At 36.8% G+C, this 26,055-nt stretch overlaps 1 protein-coding gene across 1 annotated transcript in view; it reads right to left on the reverse strand.

The window, feature by feature from the left end:
- map1aa (microtubule-associated protein 1Aa) overlaps positions 1 to 25,251 on the reverse strand; it is a 37,857-nt gene extending 12,606 nt beyond the window's left edge. The window contains exons 1-2 of the mRNA XM_028473029.1: positions 25,066 to 25,251; positions 23,444 to 23,545 (exon numbers count right to left, since the gene is read on the reverse strand). Of these exons, the coding sequence (XP_028328830.1) occupies positions 23,444 to 23,545; positions 25,066 to 25,216 (253 nt within the window). The 5' untranslated portion in view covers positions 25,217 to 25,251. The remainder of the gene's footprint in view (positions 1 to 23,443; positions 23,546 to 25,065) is intronic.
- Between the last annotated feature and the right edge of the window lie 804 nt (positions 25,252 to 26,055).

Genomic DNA, 26,055 nt, shown 5'->3' on the forward strand with positions numbered 1-26,055 from the left:
AATCCATCTAGTGTTTGATTCAATCTGCCCAAAAATGCTGATGGTTTTGACTGAATTCTGTATCAGAAAATTTAAACAATATCTTCCACGCTCACATTTTTGTACCAATAAAGTAAAAATGGACACAACAAAACTGTTGAAAATCCCTGGAAGTGACAAGTGTGGATGAAAAAATCTTAAATAAAAAATTAAAATATATAATTCAGAAAATAAGCAATAATATAAATGAATAAATCTATAAATGGAATTTTAAATTTAAATGTACATTTTTGTGTTTACCTATGCATTTCATTATTGTTAGAGTTGTAACTAATTGCATTTGTGTTTGTATAATAGAAATATAATAATACCAGTAATCATAATCAAATCATCATCCATATTATAATAAATTAAAAAATCTTTTTTTTTTTTTTTTTAAACTAATGTAAGAGTTGTGTTGCTCAGTAATATTAGTGACACAGTGTTTACATCCACTGTGTGTCACAGAGAAGGATTATTTACTGACACTGTACAGTGAGTACAGTACTCACGTCCTCAGCCCCACCCCTCCATCCTGGCTTTAATCCAGCTTCTTTATATATTTTTTTAATCACACAACCACAGCAAGGAGCATCTGAAAAAGGAAAACTGATCAAATCCCTCCGTTCCATTGGCTGTTGCCATAGCGACGCCTGGCTGAGCTGAGTTACACTGACCCAGTCTTGGCAGAAGGAGACGCATTGCAGCATTTTCTGTGTGAGGGAGGGGAGCAGTGTGAGGGAGTTCATCTCATCGTATATAGTACAGAAGGCGATACCAGCATTAGCATCAGCTTCAGCATCCACAGTTAGCCTCAAACACCATCTGACTGCTGTGGTCACAGAAAAACTATTTCAAACAACTGTATTTATCGCAGAGAGACGGTTTAGTTCACACTACAGTGTGTCAGACACACTTCATAATTAAATCCACCCAAGTTCAGAACCACAATGAATGACAAGTTAAATACAGGCTCAATGCTACACAGGTTAGCGTTCCTGCCTCGCTGTAAAAAGACCTGGGTTTGATTCTCAGGTGGATTCTTTCTGCATCATATTATGGGTACTGCAAAAATACGTAGTAGTGATTTTAACTAGTGTACACAACTAGCTCCGCCTAAAAATAGAATTAAAGTCCGTGTAAAGCAGAAATAAATGTGTGTTATGAGTTTGTCACACCACAGAAACGTGTCATTGATCACTGAGCCAAATTTGAAAGATGAAAGAAATCGTTAAGTATGTAAAATTAGGTCTCAATCATGCAAAAACAAGCACTTCTTTCTGCTCTGAGACGCTGGGGGCGTGTCAGTTAGAGGTGCTGGAACCACCCACGGGAAGGGCGCTCCCATGTCTATGGGAGAGAGCAGTGTGAAAAAAGTGCTCATTTCATGGAAAATGTCCCAATATGCGGTTCGTGTTTTCGGCTAGGGGCCGAATTACGCCCGCTGGAAGTCGCAGAAGTTTGTTGTGCTTCAGCAGCCGGGTCGGGTTTATGCTAATGACGGGTTTATGCTAATGATGGCTCTGTTACATAACGTGGCTATGACTTCTGACCCGTCCATTACATCCTGAACACAGAAATTTGAAACACAGTGTGTGAAGCCGAGCTCCACAATTACATTAGAAACGGTTAAATGGCTTTGTACATGTTTTAATGAAAACATTTATGACATATGTCAGAATTTGCTTTACACGGACTTTAAATATATAAACCGTCTCAAGATTTGCTCCAACCAGAATGAGTGTAGATAGATAGATACTTTATTCATCTCCAAGAGAAATTCACAGTTCCAGCAGCTTACAGGTATGGGAACACAGGGGCATGCAGGGAAAGTACAATGTAGAAATTTAAAAATTTAAAAATTAAGAAAAAAATTTAAAACAGTGCAGAGAAAGTACTAAGGTAAAATATAATGGTATAATATCGAAATACAGTATAGTGTGTGCCAGTCCAGTTGAAGTGCAGTTGTGCAGATGACAGTGTGCAAGATACAGTAGATGTGTGTATGTGATAAAGTGCGTGTGTGACAGAGTGTGCATGGTGTGATTAGCATTAAGTCCAGTGTTCTATGGTTGATTTTATCGCCCCCCCCCAGAGTTGTTAAAGAGCCGCATGGCGTGGGGGAGGAACGATTTCCTCAGTCTGTCAGTGGAGCAGGACAATGACAGCAGTCTGTCACTGAAGCTGCTCCTCTGCCTGGAGATGGCGCTGTGCAGTGGATGGTGTGGATTGTCTATGATGGACAGTAGCCTGTTCAGAGTCCGTTTCTCTGCCACAGATGTAAGGCTGTCCAGCTCTGTGCCAACAACAGAACTTGCCTTCCTCACCAGTTTGTCCAGGCGTCCAGCGTCCTTCTTCTTGAGGCTGCCCCCCCAACACACCACTGCATACATGAGGGCGCTCGCTACTACAGACTGGTAGAAGATCTGTAGCAGCTTCTTGCAGATGTTGAAGGACATGTGTATGTGTAACACATACAATAATTCAAAAATGATTTGTAACATAATTGATTTGCATCGTACATACATAAATATCGTTTAACCATTTACATTGTGAAGAAGAACCAACCTAAAGTCTCAAAATTTTGGGACCATTTCACTGAAAACTTATGCTGCACATTTGAGGTAGAACTAACATCTGTGACATGAAACTAGCAGTAATTTGTTAGAATCAAAGCAGTAGAAAATATTTTCTAAAAATGAATGAATTTGGGAAAACTTTTGACAACTGGGGGGGGCAATGCTCCTTCTCTGTGCCCTCGTTAAATCCGCGTATGCAGTTAATATCTAATTTGTTAAATCCGACGTCTGACCAAGAAGAAGCTATTGTGCGAGTCACACAAAGTGCACAACTACAAGTGAATTCATGACACCTCATCTTTTTCTTGAATAATTATTATTCAATAACTTAATGGCCAATAATAGATATTTTCTTGATTTTTTTCAGTCAAATAGGAGAGTTTGAACCAATAAGCCATTCTGAACCTCCGTTACCCTCTACCCTGCTCAGCTAGCGTTGCTACATGCTAAGCTAACCCAGACGTGGGATTTGTCTGCACATTTACCGTCTGCAATATGTGGAACGCAAATATGAAAGGAATATGAAACAGCTGCTGCACAGAATGTAGGTGGAAATATGTAGAGAAGAGGTTGTTCATTCATTCATTTCACTTTGACAGGAACAGATCTATTCTTTATGATCTGTACTACAAAGCCGGATAAGTATATCCAGGGAACTCGATCGATCAATCAATTGATTCTGACCAGATTTAGGTGAGCTTTGAGGGAAATATTTAAAGAGACAGTGTTTGCAGCAGATCTGTGAGACCATGAGACATTAAAAGGTTTTAAATAAGAAAAGAAAATGCATCACATTACATCCAATCAGCTGCTGTTCTTAATGTGTCCACTGGGGGTCGCACAGTTTAAATATTAACACAAAACTCAGACCTGAACAGCAGGTATTACAAAATCACCAATCAGGTCCAGACATTTCCAATCTGCCAATCAAAGGCAGTGGGCGTCGGCTTTAATTGGCTCATAATGAATCCCTAATGACGTCATTTAATTTCAATAAGTGTTTATTATTCTGATAAACTACAGACACTGACTTTAAACGAGTCACCAACTCAAGGGAACCAACAACACTGTGCTTTTATTTTGACGGGGATGCATTTCTGCAAATCAAACCATCAGATGTTTCTCTAGTTTCACCTTTGACCTCTAGTTTCTATTTAACCTGCAGGTAAACCAACATCCTGTTGTTGTACTGTGTTGTTCCACTGAGGGAGAACATGCAAACTTCACATGGAACGACTAAAAGTGGATCTGAACTCACAACCTCAGAGTTGAGGAACAGCCTGGATAAGCTGAGCTTTAGCGTTCAGTCATTTGGTACCAGCATCCTCTATGGCAACACAATCCTCCTCCGTATGACACACACACACATACACTACACAGTATGTTACACACACAGAGAGCAGTATGCTAAACACACACATGGTATGCTACACACACGTTACACACTGGTGTAGAAACGCCACCACAGCTCCACCCTTGTGCTAATTATGGTCGACTCAGACGACTAAAATAAGGACTTAAACTCAATATTTGAGGACAAAATTAACTCTTAATGACACAACACAAAAATCATGATCAATGTGGTTCTCGTATATATTTAATAAACTGTATTAGCAAAGAGACCTCAAAAATACATAATTATTCCAAAAACTCACACACACTGAGTCAAAAATCTCCCACAAGTGTTTGTGTGTGTGTGTGATACAGTTTAAATGATTTTTATATATATATAAACTTCACCTGTAAACAATGGTCATATATAGTTTAAAGATGAAGCCTCAAGTTTTAATGTTTAGATCTAAAGTGTGAGTGATGGTCTGTAATAGAGTGAAGATGGATTCATTACGTTTAGACGGGAGTTAAAGTAACTTATTACATCTCCTCAAATTATTATAATGAAATGTTTAAGGTACTAGTACTTACCTGTATATACTGTATATATGTACTATGTGTGTGTGTGTGTGTTTTACTCTGTGCTTTAACCTAATACTGTAAATAAAGTTCATTATTGAGTTGTTTTAAATTGTGCTATAATACATACTCTAACCGTATGATCTGATTCATTGATTAATTTGATGACCAATTAATTGATTATGAAAATAATAGTTGCAGCTTTATATTTGGTGTATTTTTATTTGTTGTTGTTTTTCTAGAATCATTTTGTTGTCATTAGTTGTATCATTGTGTGTATTTTAGAATGCCAACACACACAGGATGACTTTAAAAATACACTAAAATAACAGAAAAATATACAAAACAACAAACACAAAATAATAGACAAAGGAACAAAACAAGGCTTAATGGCTTTCATCGTCTTTAAAATGGATAAACTAGTCCTGATTACCTCTCAGAAATATACAATAGATATTTGTAGGGAACCAAACCACATCAAGCCTAAAGACCCTCTTCCTAGCAGGAATTAACCAAGGAGCCTGTTTCTTTATCACAAACTGTTTACACAATAACTGCCCCCGCAACTTTGAGGTGCATAGCTAAATGGTAAATGGACTTGATTTATATAGAGCTTTATCACCACTGAAACAGTCTCAAAGCGCTTTACATATCAGCTCATTCACCCATTCACTCTCACATTCACACACTAATGGGACAGGACTGCCATGCAAGGCGCTAGTCAACCACTGGGAGCAACTTAGGGTTCAGTGTCTTGCCCAAGGACACTTCGACACATAGTCAGGTACTGGGATCGAAACCCCCAACCTCTCGATCAGAAGACGACCCACTACCACCTGAGCCACGGTCGCCCACCCCACTATACTGCCTTTGAACCCAATACCGTAGCCGAAAAGACTGACCCAACTCTTTGAAATATTCAGTACAAACTCTTTTTACGACTCCACACGGGGGAAGAACATCCGTCTCCTCCCTCCTTTACAAACAGATACTTTTGGGATGCTGTAAGATCACAGAACTGTTCCACTGACCTCTGACCCCCTGTGGTGAGATGTCACAGAAGGACACTTTCCAGGCCTCTTCTCTGAGATGTGTCCCAGTGAAGAAGGGAGAACAAAGAAATTGTATTATGTTTGAAAAGTTACAAATGAAAACATTATTGGAATGGTTTCTACAGAAATTGAAATTGCAAATGTTGTCTGTCCTATTCCACTCTTTTCAGATAATTTAATACCCACAGAATGCTATTTTTAATGTTCCGTCATTTAAAAAGTGCTTAAAATACCAGAAAACATCACAAAAGTTAGTTTGAGGTATCGACCGCAACCATATAGTTAAGAAGAGGCATAACATGATTTTTGACATTTATTTTTATGAGTAATTACAAGTAAAATTCATTAACCGGTTCCTAAAATGATCCTAGGCTATTTTCCAGTCGTGTTTGGTATCAAACTCTTTCGTAATACATGATATTTCAAGATATGATGTTGAAAAGATTATTTGAATATGCTGAACTCATTATTATGGTTTATATGTAAATCTAGGAATCATCCCTCCTGTTTGTCTTTGTCTCACATAAACACACACCCCAGACACACCCACAGACATCCAGCTGAGATGCTGGCAACTTTAAACCAATCAACGAAGTTTCCTTCTTGGGAGGCAAGTCTCAAAGATAAGCTTTTAAAAGGAAGAAAACCGCTCCTAACTTTAGTTTTTGGACGCTGGCGTTTCATACTCAACGCGTTTCCCTTCCCCATCTTTTCATTTATTTCATTTTATTTTTAGTTGAAACAGTTAGATTTTTGGAATCAACAGCTGCTTGGTTTGGACAAAACCAGCATCTAGTGACGTGCGTAACAGCCGAAAGAAGCCCGGCCCGCGACCCACTGTGGTAAGCCATGAGCCATTCTCTAAGCCAGCTGTGAAGGCCAGAACCGCCTGGATTGGCTGAAGGGGCTACACTCTGTTGAAACACAACAGAACTCAACGGTGGCACGTCCTGCTGCATTGCTTCAAACAGCACCTCCAGGTCCAACCCTGACATCATCTTCAAGGTACAAGAATGAACTTTCATCAGCAACTTCATCCACAATAGATCACATCCATACTTCCATAACTACACACTTACACACACTCACAACATGTTCCACACACAGTTCATCTCATTCATGTTGTTCGTCTCCCCTGTCTGTGCTCCTCTCTTTGGTATGAGCTCTCTTTATGATTTTATGATCTTATTATCCTGCATTTTTATTCAATATTTAGTAGACTAGCATGCTCCTATAGTGATTTCACTTTATTACATATAATCCTCACTTTTATTAGTCTAGAAATGCATTTTATCATGATTTAATTATCCCATTTCAATTGATATTTTGACTGTGTTAATTGTTGAATTTTGAATAAAAGGTTAAACATAATCTTTGATTCCTCTGATTCATTAAAGCTGTGATTATGGTGTAGATTTGCTGTTAGAATTCACTTTTCCTGGTTTCACATTGATGAGTTTAGTCTAAAAACTTAGACATATTTCTCCTGTTAAAAGGAGTGGCACCCCGCAAAATTTGAAGTAATATTAATAATCATAATTAATATTCTTAGTTATATAACCCATTAATAATAACTCATCCTCCTACATATTTCTTTTTTTAAAGCTAATCCTGATGAAACATGTTAGCATTAGCACTGCAGACAGGATGCTACGGCTACGCTAACAATGAGGTCACAGTGGATGTTAGAGTGCTACAGGGTTTGTTCTTCCTCGCTCGCTGCTCTCGTTCAGATCAGTAGATTCTGTGTGACCTGATTTTTAGGGATGTGAGAAAAAAGCTGCACATCTGGTTTGAAGCTGAAGGCAACATCTGTATCACAGACTGCAGTAAAAACACTGAGAAACCTGCAGGAAGTCATTGGTTTCTATTCTACATCAGCCCAAACTTATGCAACACGCCAGTAATAAGAACGTCTAAAAATAGAAGTGTGTGTGTGTGTGTGTGTCCAGACTGACAGATGTTTGAATAACAGGGATTATTTTTGAGTTAACTTCAGGACGCTCAGGATGCTCTCTAGCGGTTTCCTGGATTTATTGAAATCATGTGTTCATTTTCATGATTATGTAACAAAATATCACAGATAAAGGTTTAAATGTTAAGTGAAGAACGATGAATCTGAGACGATCAATCTGAGACGATCACAGACACGTGTGAAAAGGAGGTCCAGGGCCCACATGCGGCTTTCGACCTATTATTGTTTGGCCCCCAACGTACACGCAGAAAAAAATATCAAACAACAAGAAAAATACACAAAATAAGAGAAAAATATACAAAATGAATCTATGAACGCACAAAAGGGGCCACAAAAATGTGATCCCTGATCTGAGGGCCTCAATATCAACGTTTATGTCAGCATTTAGTATAATGACCAATCTGAGCATTGAGAAAATGTTTTAGCATATTTATCTCTAATTTTGTGTGTTTTTGGAGTCCTTCTGTTTATTTTTGTTGTATTTTGTATTTTTTCAGATATTTTTGCGTATTTTCATTGTGCTTTTGTGTATTTTTGCTTTTTGTTTTGTGTATTTTTCTGTCATTGGGTGTGTTTCCTTTTGGGACCACACAAAATTCAACCAAAGGCCACACGTGGCCCACAGGCCAGCAGTTGACGACCATATAGATCAGGGGTCTGTAACCTTTACTCTACAAGGAACCATTTAACCTCATCTCACCTGGATTAAAGTCCTCCTGGAGCCATAAATACCTTCTCTATGAAGACAATACAGTGTATTACATTATATACAGTTATAATTATGTAGAATAATGTTTGATGTGATTTATATTGATCATGTAAATGGAAACTTAAAAACACTTTAAAATAAAATAAATTGACATCAATAAATAAAACAGTATTTTCATCTTTAAATTCTTACACATCTCAGTTTACATGAACACAATGTTTATAAAGAAGATTTTTATAGTTAATGTATATGAAAGTCTACAAAAAGTAACATGAATATGATAACATATGATCATGTGATCAACACATGCTAATTACTCATTTCTTGCCACACATAAAACATACATATTTAACCTGTACATTGGTGGTTAAATGAATCTGTTCCCACACAATTAAAATCTGTATTTTCTTCCAGAAATAGTGTTTTTGTTGGTTTAGTTTCTTACCAGGGATTTAAAACTTAAGGTTAGTCACAGGTGGAGGAAAGTTGATGGTCTGTAGATGTTGTAGAAATGTGCTGAGTCATTGTACAACGTGATTTATTTTAGGTTAATAAATTATTTTATCTTGATTTTCATTGTCATTAATCAATTTCAATATTTTTAAAGCTATAGGGAGCCATTGCATAAGAGTCAAAGGGCTACATGAGGCCCCAGAGCCACAGGTTGCAGACCCCTGATATAGACCAATGCTTTGCACCTCATTTTAATTCTAAACATGATCAATGAAAACACACAATAATCCGTTTGCTGAGGTAGTTCATAGGATTTTTCCACTGCCTCCTTTTTAATGTTGATTTAAACCACCTCTACTTCTGTTCTGCTTTTATTTGTTTCTTTTTTTTTCTTCTTTTTTTTATTTGTTGTAATTTTGTTGTGAAAAAAATAATGGCTTCCTTTGTCATGTCAGGAGTGTCAAAAAGTAATCTAAAAAATGTAACTGTAAATCTATACATTGAATTTTATAAAAAATTAAATACATTACATGATATAGTTTGTATTATATTATATATGAATTCATATTAAGTTGCATTATTTAAAATATACTATTATGCCCCGTGAACCTCAAAAAAGAGCAAGTGGGTCAAAAATTGATGGATGGATATAACATATTGCATTTTATTCAATGGAACCCTTCGTTCTTTGGTTTTTTAGTTTCAAAACTAAATTAAAAAATAGAAAAAAACAGATTTCGTTTTATTAATTTAAAACCAGAAACAGGAAAACGTAAAAACCAAATACCAAAAAACGCTGCATCTCTATCTGTGTTATAGTTTAAATGGCGTGGCTAGTTGCTGCAGAGGACCAGGATGCTGAGTTGCCCTCGTTGATGTCGGGTAGTTTTTATTTATGTTGTAAAACTGTTTAAAGTGTTAATATGTGATAGTGTTTGCAGCTCTGTGTGTGGACGCGTCATATGTGGAACACCGGACTTCTCGGTGCAACGTGGACTCAGCGCAGCTGTTGTAAACAGGAAGTTACGTGTCTCACACTTCTTCAAACCCTGTGTTTTTATTGTATTTTTTACAAAACCTACAGTCTGTATGTTATGAAACAATAAAACAATGATTACGTATATGATCTTGAGTCGCTTCAATGAGAAAAACTAAATCCATACCTTCGCTGCATTAACCGCTAGGCTACTGATCAGCTGTCAGCTCATTATTCTAAACATACTGGAGGTCGCAGAGGAAACGCAGTGTTTTTGTGTTAACTTGTGACCGCGTTTACCTGAATTTACACATGGAGAAGCTTCGCCATCATTGTTTTTGTTTCCAAATGACTCTAAGAACATTTTTTAAACAATCTATGGAGTCAAACTTCAGTGCGATGCATAACCACAGGCAGTTTGTAGACAACAGTGAAATAAAAAGTGTCTCTTCGTACAGTTGCCGTATGTACAATCCCCGATGCTATTGGTACGTTTACCTAAGTACAGTACATGTACGTAGCATCTTAGGGTTAGGATTAGGTTATACCCTATATTGCAACAATTTTTATGGTTATGGTTAGGTTTAGTCTTAGTCATGTGATCTAAACTGGCCAATAAGGGGCGCTGCGTACGGATAGAATGTCAGTATATTGATACGGCAGCCGTACGGATAGTCACTGCTATTAAAATACAATCCTATTTATTGTCAATGTAGAGTGAATAACACGTACGTCTGACTAAACATAATTATGAGATGTGATTTTATTGTTTGTTCATCAACTTCAATGTGTCGATGGTAAAAGTGAAGCGACAAACACACCTGATAATCATGTCTCACACACAGAGATTTATGCTGATCACTTTCATTGACCTCCTATAATGTATAAATTCAGCTTTTCCATCACACAAATATAGTTTTTTTTATATATATTTAGTTATTTATTTAAAAAAAACTTAACCAAACGAAGCATTATTTCTTGTCAATGTCAACTGTGACCCACTTCTGACGGTCACATGATCCCACAGTTTACAGCTGCTCACAGGCGAATAAAATATGAACCTATTTAACATGAAACAGTAAATAACAGCTGGATTATGGGATACATTATACACTTCTGTATCATATATTATTTTCAACTTGAATGTAAAGTTAGTGGGAAGTCGGCCGCCAGTTAAAATGATCACCTCTTAAACTATAACACCGGTATAGATATAGATATAGAATCAACTGTGCTTTTTAAAAAGACGAACAAACAAAACATTATAATTTGTTGCCATTGTTATTTTGATTATTTTGATTTAAAAACCAATCAGAAATACACAGTTTTTTTTTTAAATTTGGTTTTTACATTTTCCTATTTCTGGTTTTAAATTAAAAAAACCAAATACATTATATCATTTTCATTTATATCATCTAATTTTTTCATTTACATTGTATATATTATATCTATTATATTATGTTTGTTTTAATAATACTAGTGCAGTGGGAGGTTAATTAGCTTCTTCATGGATGGTTTACAAAGGAGCTTTAATTCCTCTTTAATTCAGAATAAAAGTTAATTCTTCTTTAAACTGACCTTGAACTCAATTCCTAATTGGATTCTGATTTACAAACACACGCATACAAACATTTTTATTATTATTATTATTATTATTATTCACCTTAGTTATGCTCACTAAGGACACCTGCTGGTCAATATTTACAGGGTGTTTTTTAGGATATTAGATGTTATTATTAGACACTTTAGTGGTTTTTTGTGCAGTCACTCCTGTAGATTCTTCGCAGCTTTTCTACTTATCCTGAGTTACCATGACTACCTGTCAACATTAAGCTGTTCTGCAAAGCTGAATTTAAGACAATTTTATGAAATAATTTCTGAACAATATCATTGCATTCCAAACAAATCTGACGTTGCACACCCTTGAACAAAGCAGCAGCCATGTTGAAAGTCTCAGGTCAGTCTGAGCCTGATTCACAGAGATCTTTGAGGAACACAGAATCCTTGCTTGACAAAAAATAATAATCTTTTTTTTAAATCCAAAATAAATGTGGATACCGAGGTCACATGATCTGAAGATCGATCACAATATGTGACGTCACTGTACCTGCCTGGGAACGGATGGAAACATCCAAACAACTGCAATAGTAAGTTTTTGTTTTAAATTCAATGTATGAATAGATTATAGAAATAAATACACAGTCACGCTTTCTGAAGGAAAAGCAGTGGACGTTTTTACGCTAAAGCTCACGTTACTCACGTAATTAACGCTCGAGCACGCAGTGATGGTGAAATGACAGTGATGATGATGAAGATGACCTTCATCTTTACTCACTCTGTGGATCCGATGGTGTCTATTGGTGAAGATGATGATGATGGTGAGGAAGAGGAAGAGGAGGATTCCTGCGCTGCTGTCGGAGCTCGTGCGGAGCTGCTTCGTCCCGCTGGACGCACGCGCACTGAGGGCGGAGACGTAGGGCCTCGCGGGGCCGAGCACGAGCAGAGAAGGTGGATGGACGTCCTTCAGGGAGGGGCGGGGCTACTGGTGGTGCTGATGCTGAGGATGATGATGATGGAGGAGGAGGAAGACTCCGACGTGTTAGTGCAGCGCACTGGGATTGAGATGCGTTCAGGAAACCCTCGTAAACGCCCGTTTTAACCGTGACCAAGCAAAAAGTTTCCAAATCACAGGGATAAACATTCTATGTGGTGTCTAAACCTGCACTGATTTTTTAAAGGAAAACGTCCTGAAAACCCAGGGCTTCTCAACCTTGGGGTCAGGACCTCATTTAGGGTCGCAAGACACTGGGAGTGGGGTCTAGAAATATTTTTGTTTATTTTTACGCTTTTTCTGCAACTGCACCAAACTTGCAATATTTCAACCTTTTTTTCTTTTTTCTTCAGAATCAGAATTAAAATCAGAAATGTTTTAATGGCCAAGTACAGTTTTTAGTACAGTACAAGGAATTTGAGTTGGTAGTCAGTGTGCGAAACAAAAAAACAAAGAGAACAAAGAACAAAGAAACAACCCAGCAACAATAATAATAATAATAATAATAATAATAATAATAATAATGATAAATATAAAGGATGGGGATAAATAAAGGATAGATAGAAAATAAAGGATAAATATATATAGATACAGTGCAGCAGGTAATGTCTTCATGGAGGTGGTGATTTGGGGGGGTTCAGTGGGTGACTGGGGTGTGTTCATGTGGATGGTGGCAGAGGGAAAGAAGCTGTTTTTGTGTCTGAAGGTTCTGGTCCTGATGGACCTAAACCTCCTTGCCATATTTTTGCTCCTTTTTATGTATTTTTGCTACATTACTAAAAAGAAAAAAATTGTAACTTTTGAACATTTTATTTGTTTATATATTTTTGGTGCATATAAACCCTTTTCTAAAGAGTAGAGCTTTATATGGTGTCTATTGTTCTATTAATCTGTGATAACCACAGTTATTTATTCATCTGAATAATATCCACTGTTATCCAGGAAGTTAATTATTATTATAGTCATCTTAAAGATGGAAATCCTGGTTTTAATCAGAAATAAAATGGGTTCAAAGTGACCAAAAATAGTGGAAAATGTGGTGAAATGGGATTTTAAAAACCACAGAAATTGGTTGAAAGTTGCAAATTAGAGTTGATAATAACAGAGTGGCAAATAATGGGTGTGACAGATGGTGAATGTGGTTAAATTGGCAAAAAGAATCATGAAATATGGTGAAAAGTGACAATTTTTATGTCAACATATATGACATTAGGTGGAAAAATGGTGGAAAGGGTTTATAGGTGCTGAACATATCTTGAAAGTGGAAAAATGTGCAGAAAAGACATTGAAATGTGTCACAAATGGGAATAATGTAGCAAAAATACATTAAAAGGAGCAAAAATATGGCAAGAAAAAGTGATGAAAATACGTTAAAATTTGGTGTAGTGGAAGAAAAAGGGTAAAAATAAGCAAAAATGGGCTGAAATTGTTCAAAAAAAATATTCCTAGCTTCTTGAACTTTTACTTTCAGTAGTATTTGATTGAGCTACTGTCTACTTGTACCTGATTTGTATGACTTACTTGTACTTGTACTTGTACAATTTCAATCAAGTAACACCTCTGCTGACTGCTAACATGTTCTGTTTCAGAATGTCCATCATTCATCTAATGACCGTGTGCATCACATCACGCTGTTCATTCAGCACGCACACACAATAGCACAAAGATCATTATCTTCTAAACAAGTCATCTTGTTTTAAAATGTAAACGACACAGATTGGAGCTGTGATGTGTAACAAATAACTCATCCATTCATTCATTTATCCTGAGGTACGTGCAGGCCTCTAGGAAGGCGTGGCCTGTGCTCACATCCATCAGTGTACTGTAACATGAGAGCATCGTCTCAGATGACCACCAGTGTCAGACAGAAGCTAACAACAGCTAGCGGCGCCCGACACACTTTAGCCTGTCTCCATCACACACACACACACACACACACACACACTGATCTATTGGTACAAGGAGGGAACGCCCATTAGCATTCCTGGGCAACAAGCTTCAGAATGCAACCTGGCACACACACACACACACACACACACACACACACAGAGAAAGTGAACAACGTGTGCTACTGTACAACCAGAGGTGTAAAGAAAACTGATCTACTCAAGAAGAAGTTCTGTTACTTGATTGAAATTGTACTCAAGTACACGTAAGTCATACACAAAATACTCAAACAAGAAAAAAGTAGCTCAATTAAATAGTACTCAAAGTCAAAGTTATTAGTTAAATATTAAATCTAAATTTAGATTTAGATTTAACATTTAGATTTAGATTTAACATTTAGATTTAGATTAAATATTTAGAATTTACATTTAAAGATTTAAAATTTAGATTTAGAATTAACATTTAGAATTTACATGTAAAATTCAGATTTAACAGATTTAGCGTTAAGCATTTCAATTTCAACATTTAGCATTCAGATTTAACATTTAGAATTTACATTTACAATTTAGATTTAGATTTAGATCTAGAATTTACAGTTAAAATGTAGTTTTAACAGATTTTGATTTAATATTTAGCATTTAGATTTAACATTTAGATTTAGATTTAGATTTGGTTGAAACATTTTGAATTAACATTTGAAATTTAGATTTAAAATGTAGATTTAGATTTAAAATTTTGAATTTGCATTTAAAATTCAGAGTTAACAGATTTAGTTTAAGTTTTAGTATTCAGATTTAGATTTAACATTTAGCATTTAGCAATTAGCATTTTATTTAGAATTTACGTTTAAGATTTAGAATTAACTGTTAGAATTTACATTTAAAATTTATTTTTAACAGATTTTGATTTAACATTTAGTATTTAGATTTAACATTTAGATTTAGAATTTATATTTAATATTTAACCATTTAGATTTAGCATTTAGCATTTAACATTTAGATTTAACACTGAGATTTGGATTTATTATTTAGATTTGGATTTAACATTTAGATTTAACATTTAGATTTAGATTTAATATTTAACAATTTAAGATTGTTAAATATTAAATTGGATTCAATTTCAATTCCAATTTATTTTTAACATTTAGATTTAGATTTAATATTTAGCTATTTAGATTTTACATTTAGATTTAGATGTAATATTCAGATTTAGATGTAATAAGATTTAGATTTAACAATGACATTATATTTTTACAAGAAAAGTAAATGTCATGAATTTCACAAATATTGCTGTAAATCTGGTCAAATGTAATGGTTCTGCCTGCATCAGTTTATGGTGGACGCTGGTTCTTCTGCTGAGGAACCGATCGATAGCAGGTCCTGAATTATTGATCGGCTCCTAAACCACGCCCCCTTCCCCATCATCAGCGCTGTGTGCCACGCCTCGAGATCTTTGTCTCATCAATACTTAACCGGCTGTTTCCTCAGTGATGGATACTGACTGTGGGTCACCTTCAGGTTGTGGTCGACTCTAGACCAAATGATCAAAAACCAAGACTTACTGTAGACCAGAATACACAGAGACCAAAAAAATCCATTTTAAAAACAATGACAAGCTTAAACATTGAAAAATCATCTTCTCCTTAATTTGAGTTTTCTTTTCAATACATTTGATAAACAAAAACAAGATTTCTACAAGTTTTTCAAAGCACAACATGCAAAAAAAACAAAACATTTTGATAAAAGGGTCAATAACGTACACAGATTTTTACTGTATGATATTTCATAAAATGTTCATCATCGGGAAAGGTTTGCATTAATATTTTGATGGAAATTAATACAGAAATACTTTGAAATCTCATACAGGACAATAATAATAAAACTAAAATAGGGCAGAAACAAAAAGTATTTTCTAATATTTTCTCATAACAGCAGTCATGGCCAGACAGTCGCACCACATGATATTTTGACACTTTGAAAAACAGAATAAATTACAGAAGTAATTTAGTAAGTAACATTTAACAAAATAAAAATCATCGTGAACACATATTAAGTTACTACATGTTTGGTATGTTTTTATGCATTTAAACCTTTTTTTTTAACTGAAAGAAATGCAGTTGGACAGAATATTTAGGTGTCTCGTTATTGACCCAAAATTCTTCAACTAATTCTTGCAAAAATACATTTTTAAAAGCCACTGATGAGTCCGGAATGATTTAAAATGAGTGAAAATCAGATGTTTCTTTGTCAGGTGAATGCGACCTAAAGTAAGATGATGTTCCAGTGTTTGCAGGTGTCTGACACCAGAAAAGATTCCCAATCAGTGAGCTAAGGCTAAATGCTAATGCTAAATGTTTACAGTGCTTCTTATTATAATCACACTAATGAAGAAGAAGACCAGGCTGAATAAATGCATCTGCTGCTCAGATTTAATGTGACGACTGAAAAACTGAAAATAGTTTGTCAAACGGCAGAAAAACTACTTTAACCCCACAGTCCATAGGCATTAGCACCAAAGTTAATGTAACTGTATTTCTAATTTAGAGATGGATGCATAGACGGAGTTTGAAAAAAAAAAACAGAATTAAATACAGTATATTGACCATCTTGAGATTTGCGGCAACCACAATGTGTAACATATACAATAAATGTGGAGACGAGTTGTTTAATGTTGTAAATTCGTGATAAAATCTTTCTGCTTCACATTAGCTGCAGTACCATACATGAACTGCTGGGCGCAGTGTCGCTTCAACAATTACATTGTGAAGAAGATTTATGCAACAAAGGAAGAACCAACCTAAAGTCTCAAAAGTTCGGGACTATTTCGCTGAAAACTTTTTCGACACACCTGAAATAGAACTATTTTTCTCTCCTGCGTACGACTGAGAGGGAGATTTTTGGCGGTGTTGTTGTTCGTGTAATGTGTTTGCTGCTGATTTTAATGTTTTTGTTGATTTTTAGGCTGTTGAATGTTTTCTGTTGCTCTTTTTCATCATGTAAAGCACATTTAGTTGCCTTGTGTATGAAATGCGCAATAGAGGGTTTTCACCTACGTCACATTCTGGACACTAACCCGGATGCGCGACCATGTTGGAGACACTCGGGGGTAACCACTGCGATGGATAAACCACAGAAAAGCTCCTCAAAATGTGATATAGATCCAAAGGCATACAGGGAGGGACTTGGTCACAATATTTGGAAAAGTTGTGTTTTATTGGTGGTGCGCATCCTACAAGTCGCTTCCTTGTCTTGGATCAATGACGACCAGGACAGTCTTCTGTCTATTATGTATCCTGATGTCGTCAACTACCTGGATTTCTCACCAAGCCCATTCACAGCGGATGACCTTAAATCTTACTAAAGTTTGGAGGCCTAGAACCAGATGGCGTGTGGATGGTGAGGGAGATGTAGTATGAAGTCATGGATGACAGATGTGTTGTGAAAGCCATAGTAAATAATGCAAGTAAATCAACCTAACCTTGATAACCTAACCTAACATTCAGATGTTTCCCTCGTAGATCCTGGTTTAGCTTCGCTAACCACAAGCGCCTCCTTTCCTCTGATAACTTTTGACATTGTTCCCCCTGATTTGTTATAAGTTTTGAAAGTCTATTAAATTCCAAATGTTTTTCACGGTCTGACCAATTGGTACAGCCAAAAACACGGCAATAATTCACCATTTCCTCTAGAAATACATGCTGAGTACCTCCAATATGGCGACTTCCGGATTGATGACGCGCTGTGAAAACCCTCTACACAAATAAACTTACCTTGCCTTGCCTAACATCTGTGACATGAAACTAACAGTAATATGTTAGAATCAAAGAGCAGAAAAAAATATTTTATTAAAAAAAAATTTTTTTAATGAATTTGGAAAAACTGTAATTAAACTTAACCCCACGCCCCCACCACAAACTACACGTATGGATGATGATAATGATGTGAAAAGAATTGTCGACTTGATAACATAGCCCCGCCCCCTTGAGCCTGCTCAGCCAGCGTTGCTACATGCTAAGCTAACCCAAACATGTGGGACTGGTTTCTAGTTAGTATGTCTTTCCCAGTGTGAGAGAAAGAAGCACATTTACATGGATCACAAATATGTCGACCTTCAGTGACAAATCAGGAATAAAATATTGCACATAATCTGTTCAATTATCTGCTTTAACGTCAAACAGAACCAGAACAGAAGTGACGTTTCATGTCCATATCTGCACTATTTCACTGAAAAATGAGGATTATTGTTCAAAAGAGGGAGAGGCTGAGCTGCAATAATACACACACACACACACACACTGTCCATTCTCATTCCCGTCACGTACCTGCTGCTGGGAAAAGCAGCAAACATTAATGGAGGATGTATGAGGTGTGTCAGTGATAGTGCAGAGTCAGCAGCTTTGGTTCCCGTGTGTGACATACTGTATTACAACATCATTAACTGTGTTCACCGCTCACACTATGTCACCATTTGATGTTTTAAACCTCTCTGCGTCAAATTCATCTCATCTAAAGTCTGTATCACATGTTTTAATGTTGCATCTCATTAAATTCCCCTTCACTGGGATCTTTGTGGGTGTGTGCAATGCATTGTGGGAGTCTGCTGTTGAAGCACTGGGAGCTTTACGTTCCCTTTGGGAGAAAAACTGGTGCTTATGAAGACCATCCTGAGTGTGGGCGGAGATAAACGATCATTAATCTATCAATAGGATTTAAATCAGGAATATTATTATAAAATTATTTAAAAAAAGCTCATTTGGATTTATATTCATGTTGTTGGTTCAAAAAGGTTTACAGAAGGAAAAGTTGTTATTTTAAGCTCTGGTATTTATGAGCAGTTTGCATGTTCTCCTATAGTGTGAGATTTCCCACGGTTCAAAAATATGATGAACTCAGTGACGGGATCGTCTGTACTTAGGATTTTATTTGATGGTCTCTGTGTGTGTGTGTGTGTGTGTGTGTGTGTGTGTGTGTGTGTGTGTGTGTGTGTGTGTGTGTGTGTGTGTGTGTGTGTGTGTGCGTTCGTGCGAGCGTGCGTGCATACGTACGTGTGTGTGAAAGCAAACGTTAGATCTAATTTCCCTTTAATTGATCAGAAGCAACAGAAACGTGTGATCATTAGATGTTATGAATTCATTAGATGGGGTTACCATAGCAACCAAACCAATAAATCACTGCAAGGTGATCAATAGCTCAGCATCTGAGGGGACGTACAGACATGATGAGGATGACTGATGATCTGTGAGAACACACACACACACACACACACACACACACACACACTGGAACACCATCACACTCCTCCTCTTCATCCTCATCCTCTGAGAGCAAACCTGATCAGTGCCACACACACACACACACACACACACACACACACACACACACACCTGACCATCAGCGTGTGAGAAACCAATACGTCTCGATCAATAAAACACAACCAGCTGCAACAAATGAGATCAATATAAAAATCAATAGAAAAACAAAAGTCCTGCTTCACTTCGTTTAAAGGGGCCAGACTTCTTCTTCTTCTTCTTCTTCTTCTTCTTCTTCTTCTTCTTCTTCTTCTTCTTCTTCTTCTTCTTCTTCTTCTTCTACAATTTTAACTCAATTAACATTAAACTGTCTGATTTATCAAAAACTATATAAAAACATAAACTGAAAACATTTGAACAGTCATGTGACTGGTATCACATGCCCAATGTTTGTCCTTCTGCACATATGCTGCTCATCAGGGAGGTCAGCGTCGGCTTTGCTGACTCAGCGTTTCCACATACGGAGAAGCTCCAGAATCTTTTTTCTGCATTTGTAATCTCCAGTTCTTTATAATCTCACAGAATAAATACAGACGTCTTTGTTTAAATCTTTCTTTGTGGCTCTTTAGGATCCACTGCTGGTCATGATTCTCCTGATTCCCAAACAAGTCTGTGGAAGACTCCAGCTGGTTCTTTATCTCCTCCATGTCCGAGCTCATCGCTCATGATGACTTCACTCTCACCCTAAAGCTGGAATAATCCGTGTCAGTATTCCGGACACAGACGAGGAGGAGGCGTGAGCCACGTTCAGTAAACAAAGCAGATTATTCTGAGTCTGGTACACGAGAACAAATCAAGAGGAACGTTAAAATAAAATGAGAGACACCAGAGGAGGACGGACAAGGTCAGAGATCCAAAGATCTCTAACGTAGAGATGCACGCCGGTATTTAAAATATTCATTTGTCCATTTTGTATTGGACAATTTATAAACAAATGAGGTAGTGTTATGTTCAAAATCAATAAAAGGCCAAAACCTAGGCCATAAAGATCAATTTCAAAAACCATGATGAGGTAGAACATTTAAAGAACATTCTTTCTTTAGTTTTAGTTTTGTTAAAAAAAAACATTTGATGTACCAAAATAAAGGTGTCTGCAACTCTATCAAAGCAGAACATGTAAAAATATCAACTTTTAAAAACCTTGTTTATGTATTAAAAGTCTGAAAACCAGATGTTTATTTGTCAGCAGAATGTACAGTAAGTGTGTCTGACTACAAATTAGATGAATGCTCCCAGTTTTTGCAGGTGTTTGAACACATAAGGAAACACAAAATATTTAAACAAATGAATAACAATCAGAGCCAATGGGAAATGTTTTCATTGAAATTTCAAAATTGATTAATCAAAAACAGATCAACTGTAAAGAACATTAAATGCCCAGCCTGAACAATACAAAATGACTACAAATTTAAACTCTGCACCTTGAGCCACACCTCCACCTGTGGCCACACCTCCACCTGTGGCCACACCTCCACCTGTGGCCACAACTCCACCTGTGGCCATACCTCCACCTGTGGCCACAACTCCACCTGTGGCCACACCTCCACCTTGAGCCACACCTCCACCTGTGGCCACACCTCCACCTGTGGCCACAACTCCACCTGTGGCCACACCTCCACCTGTGGCCACACCTCCACCTGTGGCCACACCTCCACCTGTGGCCACACATCCACCTGTGGCCATACCTCCACCTGTGGCCACAACTCCACCTGTGGCCACACCTCCACCTGTGGCCACACCTCCACCTGCGGCTACATCTCCACCTGTGGCCACACCTCCACCTGTGGCCACAACTCCACCTGTGGCCACACCTCCACCTGTGGCCACACCTCCACCTGTGGCCACACCTCCACCTGTGGCCACACCTCCACCTTTCACCTCCGCTGTGGTGTGTGTCACTCTGTCACAATAGTCATCACGGTGCTTATTAACACATTTATTGAAGATATTCCTCGTTTTATCTAGTCCTCCTTATTATCACATTCATAAAGTTAAAGAATAGCAGAAATCAGTGCTGGTCTTGATGATAAGTAGGGTGACCAGACGTCCCGATTTAACCGGGACTGTCCCAGTTACGTTCCATGTCCCAGTCGATTTTCCCCAAACTAGTGAATTGTCCCGATTTTTCACAAGATCAGCCCAGTTTGTCCCGTTTACATGGACATCTGGCTTCAAAACGTGATCTCTGTGGACTGTGAGCTGTCAATCACAACAGTTGTCATAGTAACACTTGCAATATAAACAAATTAAAAAGCTCAAAAGTCTTCCATGTGTTTGCAACTCGATGTTGATTGGGCGATGTCATTGATGATGTTACTCGTTTGCTTCCTCTCATGCTTTCTCCTTCAACATGACAAAAAGAAAAACTCAAAATAATTTTATGTTAGCTGAAAATGTTGAATATGAATTAAATGTAATTTATGGGACATTTTTCATTACACATAAAAGCATATGCAAATAGTTTCTTTTGAAATTCTGACCTTTAAAATGTGGTCTTAGGTATTGCAACACTGAAATAAGTTGACCTGATGACACACTTTGACCCCGCTCTGCTAGCATCCCTGCTATAATGATAAGTAGCAGACTAGAGTAATCGATAGCAGATCAGACACTCCATTGTTGAATGATCCTGCTGAGCCACTAAAAAGCTGATTTCTAAAGTTAACTGCACTATTTATGGCGGAAACCACCAAACACGGTTGCTACATGCTAAGCTAACCAAATTGGAGTTTCTTCCCAGTATCAGAAAAAGAAGCACATTTATCATCTGAAAAAAGCCAAAGATTCTTCCTAAAGTTTCCTTCTACGTTTCTCGTGGATGTTTTACTCAGTTTTTCTGCCACAAACAGTCATTCAGTGAAAAACATCGGATGTGTTTTAAACCACAGACACTGAGAAATCAGTGATGACCACAAACACATTACGCTGCTTTAAATACTGAGTGCAGCACAGTTTAGTCACTGCTCTATTTCACACTTCAACAGTCTGAACAAAAAGACTGTTTTTAGGAAACGTGAAGTGATTTCAGAGTGAGAGATGAAGGGATATTTTTAGAAATATTGAGAATAAAGACAATGACTTGTTATTTTTATAACTTATTGTAATTATTACTGTTTTTAGATGACACTGAGTTACAAATTAACTTTATCTTGTCTTATATTGTCTTGTCTCTTGACTGAAGTCTTTCAGCTTGTCTTGTCTTATCATTTATCTACGTTATCTTATCTCTTCTCATCTTGTCTTATGACTTAAGTTAGTTTCTTATCTCATCTTGTCTTGTCTTGTCTACTTACTTTAGTTATGTTTTATGTAATCATATCTTATTCCGTCTAATTTCGTCTTGTCTTTTGACTTATGTTGTCTTATTTTATCTTATATTGTCTTGTCTTGTTTTGTTTTTTCTTATCTAGTTACAGTACATAAGTTATATCTTATCTGATTTTGTCTTATATCATCTTGTCTTGTCTTATGACTTATGTTATTTTATCATCTTTTCTTATTCTACGGTATCTTGTCTCATGACTCAAGTTATTTTGTTTTTTTATCAAATCTTACATTGTCTTGTCTTGTTTCGTCTTGTCTAGTTATGTAAGTTATCATATCTTATTTCCTCTCATCCTATGTTGTATTATCTTATCCTATGTTATCATATCTGGTCTCGTCTCACCAGGACTGCAGTACGCTAGCGTAGAACGGTCTGTCTATCTTACATCTTTGCTCCTGTGAATGTGCTGAACTGGAGCAGACGGAGGTGCAGCTCTACTTTAATGCTGTTTACATAACAGCAGTAGCTCTAAAAGCTGTGTGGGAGGAAAGAAGCACACTGAGATCTCAGAGCTGCTCACTCGCTCCTTAGAAGCTCCACAGCTGTTCAAAAACATGGAAACGCTTCGGTTTGCTTTAAGGAACCTGATCTTTTTTATATTGATTCCCATTAAGAGCCAGATCAATACTTGTACAGCTGCACATACAGTATCTCCCCCAGCAGTGGGACAGGAAGCAGCAGGACAAGTCTCTCACTGACCTTTGACCTGTGATGAAAACTGGGCCGTGTGTCGGGTCTCAAACAGCTGCAGCTCTTTGTTCAGGTCAAAGACGGACAGGTCCACGTTCCACGAGAGCAAAGCTGTGGGAAAAAGACTAACTTTAATTTATAGTGTTCATTAGTTCACTGGTTAGTTAGTAATTCACCTGTAAAAACAAGTTCCTGATCTGTCTGGTTAACCTTTGTTTATCTGGTAAACCAAATAAATGTCTTAAAGGTCCTTGTTAACTTAGTTAAAAATAGTTAAGGTCCTCATTTAATCTAGTAAACTGCATTAAGGTCCTATATCTTAAACTAAACTACTGCAAACTTAGTCTGAGGTCTATTTCAGACATGAGTCTAAAACCACACAAAATGACTGAAAAATACACAACATTAGCAAAAAACAAACTCACACAAGGCAACTAGAAATATACAGAAAAATATACAATAGTTAATCCACAAACATAAAATGACAACTAAAATACACAGAATGGCACAAAAAAGCACAGAATACTCAAAACAAGAGCAAATATACACAAAATTATACCAAAAACACACAAAACGACTCCATAAACAGAAAAAATATAAAATAATTCATACAAAAACATAAAACAACATCAAAAATACACGGAATGAAAGAAAAATATACAAAATGACAGAATAATTCACAAAACAAGAGCAAATTATACCAGAAACACACAAGACGACTACAAATTTACACAAAAATAACAGAAAAATAGGCAATAATCAATCCAAAAACATAAAGCGACATCGAAAATACATAGAATGACGGGAAAATACACAAAATGATGACACAAGTACACAAAACAAGAGAAATAATACACTTAATTATACCAGAAACACACAACACGACTACGAATATACAGAAAAATAACTAAATAAATACACAATAATAAACATGAAGCAACAAAATACACAGAATGACAGAAAATTACACAAAACCACAAAAAACACACACACACAAAGTTATACCAAAAACACACGTTGACTACATTTATACAGAAAAAATATAAATTATTAATCCACAAACAACAAAAATACACTAAACTTTACCGAAAACACACAAGACGAAAAATAAAGAGACAGAAAAATATACAATAATTGATCCACAAACATAAAGCGAGAACAAAAATACACAAAATGAAAGAAAAATACACAATACAAGAGCAAAAATACACTAAACTTCACCAAAAACACACCAGACGACTACAAATATACAGAAAAATATACAATAATTAATCCAAAAAACATAAAGCGAGAACAAAAATACAGAAAATGACGCAAAATAAAAACAAGAATACAAAAAATGCTCTAAACGACAAGAAAAAAAACAACAATATTACAGAAATATATACGTACAAAATGACAACAAAAATACACAAAATGTCCATTGAGATTGTTCATTATTCTAATGCTGACATGAATGTTGATAATCAGATCAGAAGATCACATTTTTGTGGCCACGCTGTGATAAAAGATGTCCATCAGTGGTCTAATGTGTGAAGTTAAAGACCTGTTCTATCTGGTCAAACTAGTAACGGCCCCAGCGTTGGTGGTGGTCAGCTACTGCAGATGTTTCCAGCTGTTGTGTCTCCTACCGTGTGTGATCTGCTCTCTGACTGCGTCCAGGTGAATCCTACAGGTAACCTCTCCGATCAGGATGAGTATGCGATGCGTCCCTGGTGGTCCGTGGTGTGGGGACCTCTCCTCCTCTTCCTCCCCGGCTCCTGCAGCGATGGGCATCTCCATGGTAACAGTGCCACCAGTGGACGCTGAGCCGCTCTCCATCTCCATGACAACTGCATCCAGAGCAGACACCATGACGGTGCAGGATGAGGAGGTGGGAGGGGCCCCGGGGAGCGCCGGTGTCTGATTGGATGGTGAGTTATGTGGCTATTTGATGTCACAGTGCACCATTGGAGCAGATTAAACCAGGGACACATTTATTAATGAGCCACACCTGAGGAAGAGGAGGATGAAGAGTCAGAATTACAATCATTTATTTCAATGTAACAACTGCAAATATTCTTATTTTTATTTAATTTTAGCATCATTCTAACCCTGTTAAGCACATCAACCTTTTCTCTGTTACACCTTCACTCTATGCTCTTCCTCCCACCCTGGAGGACATTATTTAATAATGGATGCTCACATTATAGAGCTTTGGAATCAGATCAGAAACTGCAGCATGAAGAGTGTGTTTTCCTGGTTCTGATTTGACCCATTAATGTCACTTTTAACCTCTTTTCACCATATTTCATGCTCTTTTTTTAAAAAAAATTGCCAATTTAACCACATTCACCATTTGTTATGCCCATTATTTGCCAGTTTAAACTAATTGTTGCAGTATTTACACTTTGAACCCTTTTTATCACCTTTTTTTGTCTTTTTTTGGCCACTAACTCACAACTTTAAACCAATTTCTGTGGTTTTTAAATCACCAATGTTCTAGTTAGCTGCACAAAAGATGTCGAGTTGTGGGTTCAAATCCAGGTCCACTTCTGTGCAGAAGTTTCTTCTTCTTCTTCTATTTTATTTTTAGTTTTAGTTTTTAATGCTGTATCAAAATAAAATATTTTTTTGCAAAT

The sequence above is a fragment of the Gouania willdenowi genome, chromosome 3, assembly GCF_900634775.1.
Source record: "Gouania willdenowi chromosome 3, fGouWil2.1, whole genome shotgun sequence".
Classification (NCBI taxonomy): Eukaryota; Metazoa; Chordata; class Actinopteri; order Blenniiformes; family Gobiesocidae; genus Gouania; species Gouania willdenowi.